The following is a 16,321-nucleotide window of genomic DNA, read 5'->3' on the forward strand; positions in this document are numbered from 1 at the left end:
GGAAATAAGTTTGGACTCATTGAAAGTGTTGGTAACAGCTTTGTAGCGGCCTCGTCTTGGCCAAAGGTATATACAATAAAATACTTGTTAAACACAATTATAATATCAAAATGTGCAAGAAGTATTAATAGTTTTAGTTATATTATACATATCGAACTCTTTGCATGAGCGTATTATTTTTAATAATAGATGCATCTTTCTATTACTCGGAAGGCAATTTCCCCTAAATTGTTCAAGTATTGTTTATGTTTCTGATCAAATTTAAGTACTTCTGGAAATCAACTTTCCATTTTTCTACAAGCTGATTTTGAATTAAACTAAAAAAAATAACAGATGTTACCTAAGAAAATTAAAGCTAAAACAACCACCTCATTATATTAGATTTTATCTATGTATAGCAATCAAATGTCACCATCTAAAATCAGCTGTGCTTACAATTGATTGCTAATATTATTAGTTGACTGTTTGGTGTGACTGAAGTTTTACTAGCTATGATTACACATGTCCTGTAACACCTTAAACTGTTATAAGTATAAAGACATTATGTTCGTTCATTCGAAACCATTTACACACCACTTTCCCTAAAATAATATCAAGCTTATGATTTGGAACGCCAGAAGCGCGTTTCATCTACACAAAAATCTAAACCCTTTCTGGCCCCGTAGGAAACGAATTCATCTGTACCAGCAAAATTCAAAACTATATTGTGATCGTCGTTTTGCTAAAACTGAGGTGGAGACTTCCTCAGTTGACCTTATATATTTAACTGTTCTGTTTTTTTCATCAATATTCAAATATTCAATCTGTATGAAAGAAGTCACATTTCAACATTTGAATTTCTAAATTGAATCTTCTGAGATGTTTGCCATTTACGCTGTTTTATGCCAGTTATGCGGACGTACTTGTTGTCAATGCAGTTATTCTAATCTTTGGTATTAACGGTGAAACATTGCTTTTCACGTAGACCGAAATATATATTTGATGTTTGCTCGTTGTTCTTGCAATTCTAAATTAAAATGCAAGCATAACAAGTATCATAGCCTAATATAACAACTGTCTAAGCACCAAAATATATTTTTAAGATGTTGTTTTTGAAACAACTCTTCCACAGAGACCAAATGTCGTTGTCGTTGAAGTTTAAAACTATAGTTCAAAGTACGGCCTTCAATAAGGAGCACAATCTATACAATAATACGCTATACAATGTTGGAACGGACAAATACAGAATAGATATGAGAAGATGTGATATAAGTGTCAATGAGACGACTCTCCATCCAAGTCACAGTAAGTAAACTAGTATACACGTAGGTCAAAGTACGGAGCCTTGGCTAACACCAAACGATGACGTGCCCACTGACTAGTGTTGGTATCTGAATGGATTTAAATCGATGCAAACACAGTGGTTCCTTATTTTGCTTTTTTTAAAGTGCTAAATTTAACAATAGATAACATTGGATAATTAAATATAGCACTACATCTTTTTTATGAGGTACTTTATTACCATAGTTTTTTTCATTAAATTTAAGGGTCACTTCTCTTTTGTGTCTAAGTAACATTTTGTGTACAGAAGGATTATATCAATAGATATAAGAAGATGTGTCTCACACCGAACAGAAAGCTATAAAGTACCCCAAAAATTACTAGTGTAAAACCATTCAAACAGAAAAACCAACTATATAATCTATATAAAAAAACGAGAAACGCGAAACACGTATGAACCACACCAACAAACGACAACCACCGAACATAATGTTTCTGACTTGGGACAGTTGCACACAAATATAGGCGAATAAGCGTCAAGTCTACATCTAAAATATAAGGTTGAGGACTGATATACAGCGTATAGATTCTCAAGCGTTCAATTGATAATAGTTCTTGGCCTTCAAATGTTGGATTTCAGTGTCCCTAGTGAAGATAAACCAAAACAATGTATAAGGACGCACACACTTTATATATTTTAATGGTTATATTGAAAAGAAGAAAGTGTGAAATAATCATATGCTCAGTTCTTCATGTAGAATAAACACAATGTCATTGGTGATAATATATGTTAAACATGTTATAGGTCGAATAAAAAGTTAAAATGGAAAAAAAAATTATCAGTGTTCTTTCTTTAATATCTATGTAATATGAAATTGATTTTTGGTGTATCAATTTTGAGGAGCTTGCTGGACCGTGCCAAGGTCATGATTGTAAGATCAATGAAGTGTGTACACCACAAAGTCCGACTTACACATGCGTTCCATTGCTAGTAGTGTTTGCTGAAAGGAGAACCAGTAAGTTTTTTTATAACATTACCTATGTACTAAAACAAACATTTCCGATTATGGGAGAATAATTTACCATTTAGTAAGACCTTCTACATCGGCTTTTAATTTGAAAGCATTTTGTTTGTTTTTATAATTTACTGCTAGTTACACTAGATTTTTTCACAATACAATTTCTATATTTTATATAAAAATAAACTTATAATAATTAGGACTTAAATCGATTTTTCAATTAAATGAACTCTTATTCATCGTACATTAGTTGAACGAACAGAAGGAAAAACATGGTGCTACATTGTTTAGTAGGTTTTGTTTGGTTTTATAGTGATTAAGATTATAAAACAATGTTGTCTGCTGTACTCATATTTTTGACATTTTAACCTATAACAATGTAGTCCTGTTTTATCATTTTATTTAATCTTTCTATTACACTATATCCAAAATTCAATAAAGCAACTCTATGACCTTTATGCCATTCGATTATTTGCCATTTGAATTTTCCTCAGTGTTCAGTATTTTTCTGATTTTATTTTTTTCTGATGACCAAAACATGTGAAGGCAGATTGAATGTAGAATTATGAGGTTTTCGAATTTAATCAAATACATGTTTCTTTCAATAGAAAATAAAATCTTTCTATTACACTATATCCAAAATTCAAAATTAAAAGTATGACGATTCTGTGCAAGTAAACAAAAATATATTAAGGTCATCCTCGAGCAATTTTGTTTTGTTGGTTTAGTTAGCTTATTTGTCTGATGTATCAAAAAAGCATATATAGCAATTTTATAGTGTTCTGTTTGTTGTTTATTTTTTTATTTCCACCACTCCTACTTAATTGTAAGTACTTGGAAGTTGTTTCAAAGATCAACCAATAATAATTATGTATTATCACCTAATTTGCAATATTTCATCATTCAATCAAGCAACTCCATGACCTTTATGACTTAGAGCTTAATACTATTGTAGAGATAGTAGCTTGTCCAGACCTTGCTCCAGTAAACTTCGCTACTATAACTGCTGAGACTGGTAAAAACTACCAAGACACAATCACTTACGCTTGTAATAGATGCTATGAATTGAAGTCTGGTGACCTAACTCGTCAATGTCAGGATGATAAAGCCTGGAGTGGAAGTCCTCCAGTCTGCGGTAAGAACATTTGATTGAAACTCTTCTACATTTGAAAACGGCTGTACTAGGTCAGGAATATGAAAGTTGTAGTTCATTCGTTTGGTGTGTTTTATCATTTTATTTATGCCATTCGATTATTTGCCATTTGAATTTTCCTCAGTGTTCAGTATTTTTCTGATTTTTATTTTTTCTGACGACCAAAACATGTGAAGGCAGATTGAATGTAGAATTATGAGGTTTTCGAATTTAATCAAATACATGTTTCTTTCAATAGAAAATAAAATCTTTCTATTACACTATATCCAAAATTCAAAATAAAAAGTATGACGATTCTGTGCAAGTAAACAAAAATATATTAAGGTCATCCTCGAGCAATTTTGTTTTGTTGGTTTAGTTAGCTTATTTGTCTGATGTATCAAAAAATCATATATAGCAATTTTATAGTGTTCTGTTTGTTGTTTATTTTTTATTTCCACCACTCCTACTTAATTGTAAGTACTTGGAAGTTGTTTCAAAGATCAACCAATTATAATTATGTATTATCACCTAATTTTCAATATTTCATCATTCAATCAAGCAACTCTATGACCTTTATGACTTAGAGCTTAATACTATTGTAGAGATAGTATCTTGTCCAGACCTTGCTCCAGTAAACTTCGCTACTATAACTGCTGAGACTGGTAAAAACTACCAAGACACAATAACTTACGCTTGTAATAGAGGCTATGAATTGAAGTCTGGTGACCTAACTCGTCAATGTCAGGATGATAAAGCCTGGAGTGGAAGTCCTCCAGTCTGCGGTAAGAACATTTGATTGAAACTCTTCTACATTTGAAAACGGCTGTACTAGGTCAGGAATATGAAAGTTGTAGTTCATTCGTTTGGTGTGTTTTATCATTTTATTTATGCCATTCGATTATTTGCCATTTGAATTTTCCTCAGTGTTCAGTATTTTTCTGATTTTAATTTTTTCTGATGACCAAAACATGTGAAGGCAGATTGAATGTAGAATTATGAGGTTTTCGAATTTAATCAAATACATGTTTCTTTCAATAGAAAATAAAATCTTTCTATTACACTATATCCAAAATTCAAAATTAAAAGTATGACGATTCTGTGCAAGTAAACAAAAATATATTAAGGTCATCCTCGAGCAATTTTGTTTTGTTGGTTTAGTTAGCTTATTTGTCTGATGTATCAAAAAAGCATGTATAGCAATTTTATAGTGTTCTGTTTGTTGTTTATTTTTTATTTCCACCACTCCTACTTAATTGTAAGTACTTGGAAGTTGTTTCAAAGATCAACCAATTATAATTATGTATTATCACCTAATTTGCAATATTTCATCATTCAATCAAGCAACTCTATGACCTTTATGACTTCGAGCTTAATACTATTGTAGAGATAGTAGCTTGTCCAGACCTTGCTGCAGTAAACTTCGCTACTATAACTGCTGAGACTGGTAAAAACTACCAAGACACAATAACTTACGCTTGTAATAGAGGCTATGAATTGAAGTCTGGTGACCTAACTCGTCAATGTCAGGATGATAAAGCCTGGAGTGGAAGTCCTCCAGTCTGCGGTAAGAACATTTGATTGAAACTCTTCTACATTTGAAAACGGCTGTACTAGGTCAGGAATATGAAAGTTGTAGTTCATTCGTTTGGTGTGTTTTATCATTTTATTTATGCCATTCGATTATTTGCCATTTGAATTTTCCTCAGTGTTCAGTATTTTTCTGATTTTAATTTTTTTCTGATGACCAAAACATGTGAAGGCAGATTGAATGTAGAATTATGAGGTTTTCGAATTTAATCAAATACATGTTTCTTTCAATAGAAAATAAAATCTTTCTATTACACTATATCCAAAATTCAAAATTAAAAGTATGACGATTCTGTGCAAGTAAACAAAAATATATTAAGGTCATCCTCGAGCAATTTTGTTTTGTTGGTTTAGTTAGCTTATTTGTCTGATGTATCAAAAAAGCATATATAGCAATTTTATAGTGTTCTGTTTGTTGTTTATTTTTTTATTTCCACCACTCCTACTTAATTGTAAGTACTTGGAAGTTGTTTCAAAGATCAACCAATTATAATTATGTATTATCACCTAATTTGCAATATTTCATCATTCAATCAAGCAACTCTATGACCTTTATGACTTCGAGCTTAATACTATTGTAGAGATAGTAGCTTGTCCAGACCTTGCTGCAGTAAACTTCGCTACTATAACTGCTGAGACTGGTAAAAACTACCAAGACACAATAACTTACGCTTGTAATAGAGGCTATGAATTGAAGTCTGGTGACCTAACTCGTCAATGTCAGGATGATAAAGCCTGGAGTGGAAGTCCTCCAGTCTGCGGTAAGAACATTTGATTGAAACTCTTCTACATTTGAAAACGGCTGTACTAGGTCAGGAATATGAAAGTTGTAGTTCATTCGTTTGGTGTGTTTTATCATTTTATTTATGCCATTCGATTATTTGCCATTTGAATTTTCCTCAGTGTTCAGTATTTTTCTGATTTTAATTTTTTTCTGATGACCAAAACATGTGAAGGCAGATTGAATGTAGAAGTATGAGGTTTTCGAATTTAATCAAATACATGTTTCTTTCAATAGAAAATAAAATCTTTCTATTACACTATATCCAAAATTCAAAATTAAAAGTATGACGATTCTGTGCAAGTAAACAAAAATATATTAAGGTCATCCTCGAGCAATTTTGTTTTGTTGGTTTAGTTAGCTTATTTGTCTGATGTATCAAAAAAGCATATATAGCAATTTTATAGTGTTTTGTTTGTTGTTTATTTTTTATTTCCACCACTCCTACTTAATTGTAAGTACTTGGAAGTTGTTTCAAAGATCAACCAATTATAATTATGTATTATCACCTAATTTGCAATATTTCATCATTCAATCAAGCAACTCTATGACCTTTATGACTTCGAGCTTAATACTATTGTAGAGATAGTAGCTTGTCCAGACCTTGCTGCAGTAAACTTCGCTACTATAACTGCTGAGACTGGTAAAAACTACCAAGACACAATAACTTACGCTTGTAATAGAGGCTATGAATTGAAGTCTGGTGACCTAACTCGTCAATGTCAGGATGATAAAGCCTGGAGTGGAAGTCCTCCAGTCTGCGGTAAGAACATTTGATTGAAACTCTTCTACATTTGAAAACGGCTGTACTAGGTCAGGAATATGAAAGTTGTAGTTCATTCGTTTGGTGTGTTTTATCATTTTATTTATGCCATTCGATTATTTGCCATTTGAATTTTCCTCAGTGTTCAGTATTTTTCTGATTTTAATTTTTTTCTGATGACCAAAACATGTGAAGGCAGATTGAATGTAGAATTATGAGGTTTTCGAATTTAATCAAATACATGTTTCTTTCAATAGAAAATAAAATCTTTCTATTACACTATATCCAAAATTCAAAATTAAAAGTATGACGATTCTGTGCAAGTAAACAAAAATATATTAAGGTCATCCTCGAGCAATTTTGTTTTGTTGGTTTAGTTAGCTTATTTGTCTGATGTATCAAAAAAGCATATATAGCAATTTTATAGTGTTCTGTTTGTTGTTTATTTTTTTATTTCCACCACTCCTACTTAATTGTAAGTACTTGGAAGTTGTTTCAAAGATCAACCAATTATAATTATGTATTATCACCTAATTTGCAATATTTCATCATTCAATCAAGCAACTCTATGACCTTTATGACTTCGAGCTTAATACTATTGTAGAGATAGTAGCTTGTCCAGACCTTGCTGCAGTAAACTTCGCTACTATAACTGCTGAGACTGGTAAAAACTACCAAGACACAATAACTTACGCTTGTAATAGAGGCTATGAATTGAAGTATGGTGACCTAACTCGTCAATGTCAGGATGATAAAGCCTGGAGTGGAAGTCCTCCAGTCTGCGGTAAGAACATTTGATTGAAACTCTTCTACATTTGAAAACGGCTGTACTAGGTCAGGAATATGAAAGTTGTAGTTCATTCGTTTGGTGTGTTTTATCATTTTATTTATGCCATTCGATTATTTGCCATTTGAATTTTCCTCAGTGTTCAGTATTTTTCTGATTTTAATTTTTTTCTGATGACCAAAACATGTGAAGGCAGATTGAATGTAGAATTATGAGGTTTTCGAATTTAATCAAATACATGTTTCTTTCAATAGAAAATAAAATCTTTCTATTACACTATATCCAAAATTCAAAATTAAAAGTATGACGATTCTGTGCAAGTAAACAAAAATATATTAAGGTCATCCTCGAGCAATTTTGTTTTGTTGGTTTAGTTAGCTTATTTGTCTGATGTATCAAAAATATATAGCAATTGTATAGTGTTCTGTTTGTTGTTTATTTTTTATTTCCACCACTCCTACTTATTTGTAAGAACTTGAAGTTGTTTCAAAGATCAACCAATTATAATTATGTATTATCACCTAATTGCAAATATTTCATTATTCAATCAAGAAACGCTATGAAAATGATGAATTAGAGATATTTTACTTTTGCAGAGGCAGTATAGTTTGTTCAGACCTTGGGATTGCGCCAATACATTTCGCTACTATAACTGATAAGACTGGTACAAGCTACAAAGACAAAATAACTTATGCTTGTATCACTAACTATGTATTGAAGACTGGTGATTTGACTCGTCAATGTTTTGCCGATAAAACCTGGAGTGGAAGTCCTCCAGTCTGCGGTAGGAACACTGTATAGACATTTAAATACAAAGATATGTTATTCCGTTACGCTTAAGAATAAATAATAATCAAAAATTAGTGTAAACACATATTCTAAAGTACAAATATAAAAGAATAAGGAGGTTTGATATAATTGCAAATGATAAGCTATTCACAAAACTTCAAATGAAGTGGTTGAAAGAATTTATAGGCAAACGTACGGCCTACAACGATGAGAAAACAATGGCTTATAATCGGCTATAAACGGCACCGACCTGAATAAATTTGTAATAGTTCAATTAAAATATTGTAACGTTTGTGAGTCACTTTATTTGGTTCATTTATTTATTTCATTATTACTATTTTTAATTATTTTCCCAGAAAGATTGCTTATTATTATTTTATTACTTTCCGATTTTTATTTCATTCATTAAATTTTAGTGACGTAATGAACCTCGCATTAGCATTAAAAATGTTATCCCTTCTCAACCAATCAGAGAGCTCGATTGAATTCCCGGGGAAAATTTTGATATTTTTGGGAAGTGGTCTCGGTAGGAATCACGCGCTAATTTTTTATATACTATAATTAGTGTATTGAAGAAAAGGTGTTCTACAATAGTTTTAGGTAAGAAGCCCCCCCTCCTACGATTTTCATGTTCATATTTTGAGTGACTAAAACTGGCTGGTTTTTGATCACGGTTTGCATTGGAGATTTAGCGGAAAACTTTGAATATTTACGTGTTGAGACGTAGTTTATTTAGAAAGCGGTTCGCTGGTTAAATTATGAGTTGAGTTTTTGAAAAGTTCTTTGAACTGAATAAAAGTTGTCAGTTGGCGAATAACGAGATTCGGTTAACTGTTCAGCTGTTCAGTTGTTAAGGTTAAAGTTATTTATAACTTGCGGGTTTAAGCAAGTACAAGTTCGGAGTCATTAATTGTTGACATTCACGTGAGTGACTCAAATCTATGACTTGAACTTAAGGACAGTAAAGTATTGTAGCGTGAAAAGCGAAATCCATATGCAAGCCCTGATCAGAACGGCAGAGTGAGTCGTTAAAGAAAGTAGATACTAAAAGAAATTATTTTTGGTCTAAGAAATCTTGTTATAGACTGCAGAAATAGACCATTGACTCGCAAAACTGTAACTTATTAAATGTGCAGCTGATTCATATGCGTGTTGTCTAATAAAAGTTGAATCTTACTGAATTATTTTATTACAGAGAAACGCCTTGTCCCTTGCCTGAATTGATCCTTCGATTAAAACTCATCCTGATTACTTCCCTTGGTATTGGTAACAACCTAGATTTTGAACCTCCCACGAGTCTGCGTTTCATGGTTTCCTAAGTACAGATTATTTAAGTGAAAGCATATTCAGGACAGAACGAGTCTTATGTCGTCTTAGATTCCCTTTGGATGTTTATTTTCTGATTCTTATGGCTGTTGTATTTGGTATATAAATCTTATCATTACTTGTTTGGAAACCCTGAACTAAATTTGTTTGAAAAGTCTTGTGTTATTTTTGTGGTGTCGCACTTGAAACGACCACACTTGTTGGGTCGGGCTATTTACATTTGGTCCGTCTGTCTGTCTGCCCCTTCATTTATTGTTTACCTTCAGGTTTATAGGAAAGGGGTAATTTTTCTATAACCCCTATATATTTATTATATAGAATTAGCGTAGGACGGTACTTCATATCTGAGCAATTAAATTACCTTAACATACTTATTAAAGAGGTGCATTATATTTCTGGACAACTACACAGATTATAGTGTTGAGAGTGTGATCTCTCTGGCAATCGGGTATTGACAGATCCTATATTTGGTATCAGTTCAGACTGTCAAGTCAGTGGTTCATTTAGTCCTACACTAGGATTGCATGATTGCGGTCAAGGTGAAAGGTTAGGATCTAGTTGGCCCTCAGAGTAGTCGAGCATTCTTTATTTACCAGGGGTGACCGAATCCAGAAGTCGCACTAAACTGAGACTTGGAGAGTACTGAAAGTCAAGAGATCTTGTTCCAGAACACTTTATAAAAAAAATTATAAACTGGTGACATAGACCGGTAAAAATTATACCTAATAAAACTCTAAAATATTCTGGTCGGGCATCACTATAATAGAAGTCCTAGAGCGAAAGCATAGGCCGAACCTACCCTCGAGATAGATTAAAGGAAAAGTTGGGTTGCTGTCTAGTTTATATAAAGTTCAAATAAGGTCACATAGACAGTACCCCAATTTTGTTTCACAAATATTATAGCTAGTACCTACTGGTCTAAATTTTATCAAACCAATTTGATAAAAATCAAATATGACAGACATTATCACTGAACTAGTAATATTTGTTTAGAGGCCAAGCTGAAGGACGCCTCATGGTGCGGGAATTTCTCGCTCCATTGAAGTTCTGTTGGTGACCTTCTGCTATTGTTTTTTATATGGTCGGGTTGTTGTCTCTTTGACACATTCCCCATTTCCATTTTCAATTTTATTAACCAACGACAACCACTGTACTACGTTGTGTATCCTTCTTAATTCTCTCTTATATTAGGAAGATATATTAACCAAAAACAGTCAGTATCATGTAACAGTAACAAAAAAACAGACAAATTTTCCAAAAATTACAGAATATAAAAAGAAAACACAATCCGATTTCCTCGAATATAACCGGGATGGACTGAGGTCAAATTGTGGAGCTGTAAAGACAGAGATATTTGGAATTTCAATACATGAGGGTTTTTAAAATAATCTGTAACTTCTTAGTTTATTTCCATGTTGTTTATTATGTCTATCATTGTAAAGGTCAGATTTCCAAATACAAGAATATTTTTGTTTCAATTTCTGGTATCTAGAATAACAATTCAACCATACAAACTTTTTTTGTTTAAACTATTCAGTGATCTAGAGACATTCAGAGCTCCAGAGAGAAGGAAATCATCAGACTGTAATACATATTTATAATATCTAAATATATCTAAAATTATTTACAGACATAATGGCTATCTTCCGATTTCACCCAATGTAGCTATTTGTAGATTACTTGCCTTAACTCATAGACAATTTATAGAATTTAACATTTATATTTTCTTGTTTCATATCCCAGCATAGTTTAAATATATTTTATAGATATAGGAAGATGTGGTGTGAGTGCCAATGAGACAACTCTCCATCCAAGTAACAATTTAAAAAGTAAACCATTATAGGTTAAAGTACGGCCTTCAACACGGAGCCTTGGCTCACACCGAACAACAAGCTATAAAGGGCCCCAAAATTACTAGTGTAAAACCATTCAAACGGGAAAACCAACGGTCTAATCTATATAAACAAAACGAGAAACGAGAAACATGTATATATTACATAAACAAACGACAACTATGTTCATTTTCATTTAGTTTATTTATTACAGAAGCTCCCCATTTTCACTCCCATTAACAACACAGGTTTCACCGTATGATCAAATATATATAAAAGTGTGTTAATTTTAGGTTCATATAAGTTATAACTTTTTATTGTATTTAAAAAAAAGCTTCCAATCCCCTTTTATATAAACCTTCTTTAGCCTCTGTAAAGCTGCTACTTGCATTTAAATAAATTCCTAAATATTTATAACCCCCTAGCCCTTTCAATAGGTACATTCTTAACATTAAATATTTGTTCATACAGTTTTCCTGTTTTATTTAACACTACATAAGATCACTCGAACAAAAATTTAATGTAGTAAAAATTAATAAAACAAAAGAAACGATTTGATGTGCTCATGAATAGATACAGGTAGCACTTTTGAGAGAGAAAAATACCATTAGAATAAATACTTTATTCAAATGATTTTATTTGATGTGATGTATACATATATAGATAGCTTATATTACATGTACATTTGTACAAAGATAGATGTTATTTATATATACATATGTTACATGATAAGTTAAAATTGGAGGTTTTTTTTCTCATGTGTTTTTTCCCGACAAATGAGCATTTAAAAATCGTGTCCCCTTAGTTGATTCCCTAAGCAACTTATATATGACGTAACAAATGATTTTAAATATAATATGTTTAACATTTAAAAAAGAAGAAAATAAAAAAATTAAAAAATACTACTAATTTAACTTTCTTTATATTTATTTGGAGCCCCCTTTTATCACAGTATTTATATAGTTTATCAATATACTGTAAACCATCAGCTGTTTCTGACATCAATAATAAGTCATCTGCATACAATAAGCAATTAAGCTGTAGGGAATTTAAGCTAGCAGATTTGCAGGTTTCATCAAATGAGTCAAGAATATCTTTTATATTTTCTTTAAACAAAGATGGACTTGAATTATCCCCTTGTGTCCTATGTAAGGCCGTGTTCACATTGACCTAAATTTGGTGTTGTGTTAGTGTAACTCACACGTAAACTAAACACAATTGCGTTCCCATTGATAAAACTCAATGTTTACATGTAGTTTAAACCATGTTTTATATACACACAGTCGATAGTCAATGTAGGCCTTGTTTAGGTTAAGTGTACACAAAACTAGGCATTTAGGACATTAGTTTTACCGTGTATATATTTAAGGAGGAAACTATTTTTGAGTAAAATTGATATTTTTGATAATTATTAGTATATAGTTCTTTACAGAAATTATTGTCTAAATTTCAAAGATTTTTTTTGGTTAAAAAAAATTAACGTTCTTTATCAAGACTCAAAGCAGCATCATTGCCGAACCCATAAGGGAGCAACCAATTGATTTTCGGGGGGGGGGGGTATTATAGTTGAGTATAAAACATAAAGTCAAGGGGGTGGGGTTGGTGAGCTACGGATTTTGATTTGGAAACCAAAAATGTTTCAAGTTTTTGGCCCTGAATTTTTTTTGTTTGTTTCACCCTCAGCTGCCACTTTATATAATGCTAAAATTGATTTCGACTTGTCACCAAAATTTGTCCTGAAAAAAATCGATAACCCCCGCCCCCTACCTCCCCCCCGGCCGTTCCCCTTTCCCCTCCCCAAAAAATGAAGTAAATAGTTGCTGCCTAATTCATTTGAAAAGGTCTTCCCGAATCGACTTGACGTACACAGAAATATTCGCCACTGGTCTTTACTCAAACAACCATTCACGCATAAATGCATGACTAAAAGAAGTGTGAGGTAAATGATATGTTTATCTTGTATCTCAGATCCGTTAAATAACACTTAAGATAAATTATAAAAAATGTTACCCTATTCCTTTACCAAATACTACTCGGAGAAGAAATACCATTTGAAACAAACAGAAAAGATAAAAATGTAGTGATCCCTAATATCTCAATCCTTTTTTTTCGGCTGTAAGCACGCTGCTGCAGCTAACGTTTTCTAATGCGTAATCGAGACATCTCTAGTATATTCAAACTACTACAAATAATAAAAATGGCTTTCATAAAGTAGCAACCATTTAACTTAAAAAAAGGGGGAGGGTTATTTTTTTTTATCTGAGTCAGATTTTTTTTCGCGCGTACGTTTTTATTCCTTTTTTTCGATGCTGGTGATCAATACTTTTTTTTCAATATTTAACACTATAATGTATGGAGAAACTCTTGATTCAGAATAATTTTTTTAATCATTTGTATGACCACATTTTTTTTTTATCAAATTGGGGAACGGAATATTTCCATTTCCACCCCACCCCCTTTGGAAGACAAATGGTTGATCCCTTACCGCTAGAAAAATTGTCCAAAAATTTTGAATTCAGTTCTACGTAATGAACATTTAAATGACATATAGTTTACAAGTGGGAACAAATCTTATGTACAGGTAGCTAAACAAGGTGTATAGATGTGAACAAATGTAATGTGAAATCAGTGTACACTACACTAAACTAATTGTAAACATGTTTACTCTACACGGCGTTTGGTGTGAACACGGCCTAAGATGTAGAATGTAGAATTGCATTTCATGTAAATGGCAACATCTAATTGTATGTCGCAAATCAAGTATTTTGTAAATGGCTGTTATATCTAAATCCTGTTAAACACGCCCAATGTGATAAGTCTTTTTGGCTCCTTTAGATTGAACACTTTCTATTTTTTTTTATAGTTCACATGTTAGCTAAAGCCATACGATGCATGACATACACTTTTCGTTGTTGAGATCACCGAGTTAATATTATCACTAACAAACACACTAGTTCTTAGACACACGACGAATGCAACTAGTTAGCTCAGAACTACCTATCCCAATTATGATTTTAGATTTATCCATGATATCCCCTTCTTCTTATTCAGAAATAGTTGTTTATATGTATATAATTTGGCGTATGTTGTATATATGTATGTATACTTTTGTGTTTTAATCAAAGATGAAAGTGTGCTTGTTAAGGTTACGTTAATATGCATCATTTTTAAATATACAATATAATTGTTTTAACAAAAAATGTTAAGATAAATTATTGAAATGAGATCGGACTATAAACTACAAGAAACCTTTCATAACTTAACCTAGCTCAACACAATAAAAACAAATTGAGGAAGTTGTCATAGGTCAAGTCCTCGGTCCAAGTTCATCGCAAGGGTTGATATAATGTAACTTATAACACACAACAATTTAAACGTGGACCTAATTTCATACATTTAGAATTACCAAAGAAAACCTTTTATCTGTTGTATCGTTTAATATATCGATTTGTTTTAATTGGTAAGAGGAAAAATAATTCTATTCGATTGACATATTTTGTTTACCTCAATTGCACGTGAAATGTCACATCCCTTAATCAATTTAACAAGATCCTTAACATGTACTCAGATAGTTAGTATTCAATCGTACAATGTAGCTCTATCATAATTGAATCAGATAGTTAGTAGTCAATCGTACAATGTAGCTCTATCATAATTTAATCAATAGTTAGTAGTCAATCGTACCATGTAGCTCTATCATAATTTAATCAATAGTTAGTAGTCAATCGTACCATGTAGCTCTATCATAATTGAATCAGATAGTTAGTAGTCAATCGTACAATGTAGCTTTATCATAATTTAATCAATAGTTAGTAGTCAATCGTACCATGTAGCTCTATCATAATTGAATCAGATAGTTAGTAGTCAATCGTACCATGTAGCTCTATCATAATTGAATCAGATAGTTAGTAGTCAATCGTAAAATGTAGCTCTATCATAATTGAATCAGATAGTTAGTAGTCAATCGTACCATGTAGCTCTATCATAATTGAATCATATAGTTAGTATTCAATCGTACCATGTAGCTCTATCATAATTTAATCAGTTAGTTAGTAGTCAATCGTACAATGTAGCTCTATCATAATTGAATCAGATAGTTAGTAGTCAATCGTACCATGTAGCTCTATCATAATTTAATCAATAGTTAGTAGTCAACCGTACAATGTAGCTCTATCATAATTGAATCAGATAGTTAGTAGTCAATCGTTAAATGTAGCTCTATCATAATTGAATCAGATAGTTAGTAGTCAATCGTACAATGTAGCTCTATCATAATTGAATCAGATAGTTAGTAGTCAATCGTAAAATGTAGCTCTATCATAATTGAATCAGATAGTTAGTAGTCAATCGTAAAATGTAGCTCTATCATAATTTAATCAATAGTTAGTAGTCAATCGTACCATGTAGCTCTATCATAATTGAATCAGATAGTTAGTAGTCAATCGTACCATGTAGCTCTATCATAATTGAATCAGATAGTTAGTAGTCAATTGTACAATGTAGCGCTATCATAATTTAATCAGATAATTGATTTTCAGTATTTGTAAACGCAGTGTAATTATGTATATTTTTATTCATATAGGAGAAGGATCAATTGTGTCTCAAATTAAGAAAACTGGCCAGAGCACTATATATGACTGTGAATATGGGTTCGCATGTGGAGCTGAAAAGGGGGTTGACGGAATTAAGGAACCTAAAAGCATGTTTCATACACGTGTGGAACTAGAACCTTTCTGGTGGGTCAATCTCGGACAAGTGTACAAGGTGCAGAAGGTGATCAGTACAAATCGGATGGATAATTATGGTTAGTAAAATAAGACATATAAATCGACCTTATACAAATGCACGTTTACATGTACATGTATACGAATTTGGTTATTTTTTGTAATTCAAATGTGGAATGAAAAATGAAGTGTGTAGTATTTTTTAAGGTTTCATCATTTCTCAATTTTTAAACAGTTGCACACTTTCAGTAGCGACTACTTCAACTCAAAATAGGTTAAAATATATTCTGATTTTGATTTGCATAAGGTCGATTCATA

General features: G+C 31.9%; 1 protein-coding gene across 1 annotated transcript; it reads left to right on the plus strand.

Annotated features, from left to right (window-relative positions):
• The first annotated feature begins 1,341 nt into the window (after positions 1 to 1,341).
• Positions 1,342 to 11,112, plus strand: LOC143052071 (P-selectin-like). Its single transcript, XM_076225042.1, has 8 exons — positions 1,342 to 1,366; positions 3,235 to 3,414; positions 4,017 to 4,196; positions 4,799 to 4,978; positions 5,583 to 5,762; positions 6,366 to 6,545; positions 7,150 to 7,329; positions 11,078 to 11,112. Exons 1-8 carry the CDS (start codon positions 1,342 to 1,344, stop codon positions 11,110 to 11,112), a joined length of 1,140 nt encoding a protein of 379 aa, XP_076081157.1.
• Positions 11,113 to 16,321: the final 5,209 nt, after the last annotated feature.

This window comes from Mytilus galloprovincialis, chromosome 11, assembly GCF_965363235.1.
Source record: "Mytilus galloprovincialis chromosome 11, xbMytGall1.hap1.1, whole genome shotgun sequence".
Classification (NCBI taxonomy): Eukaryota; Metazoa; Mollusca; class Bivalvia; order Mytilida; family Mytilidae; genus Mytilus; species Mytilus galloprovincialis.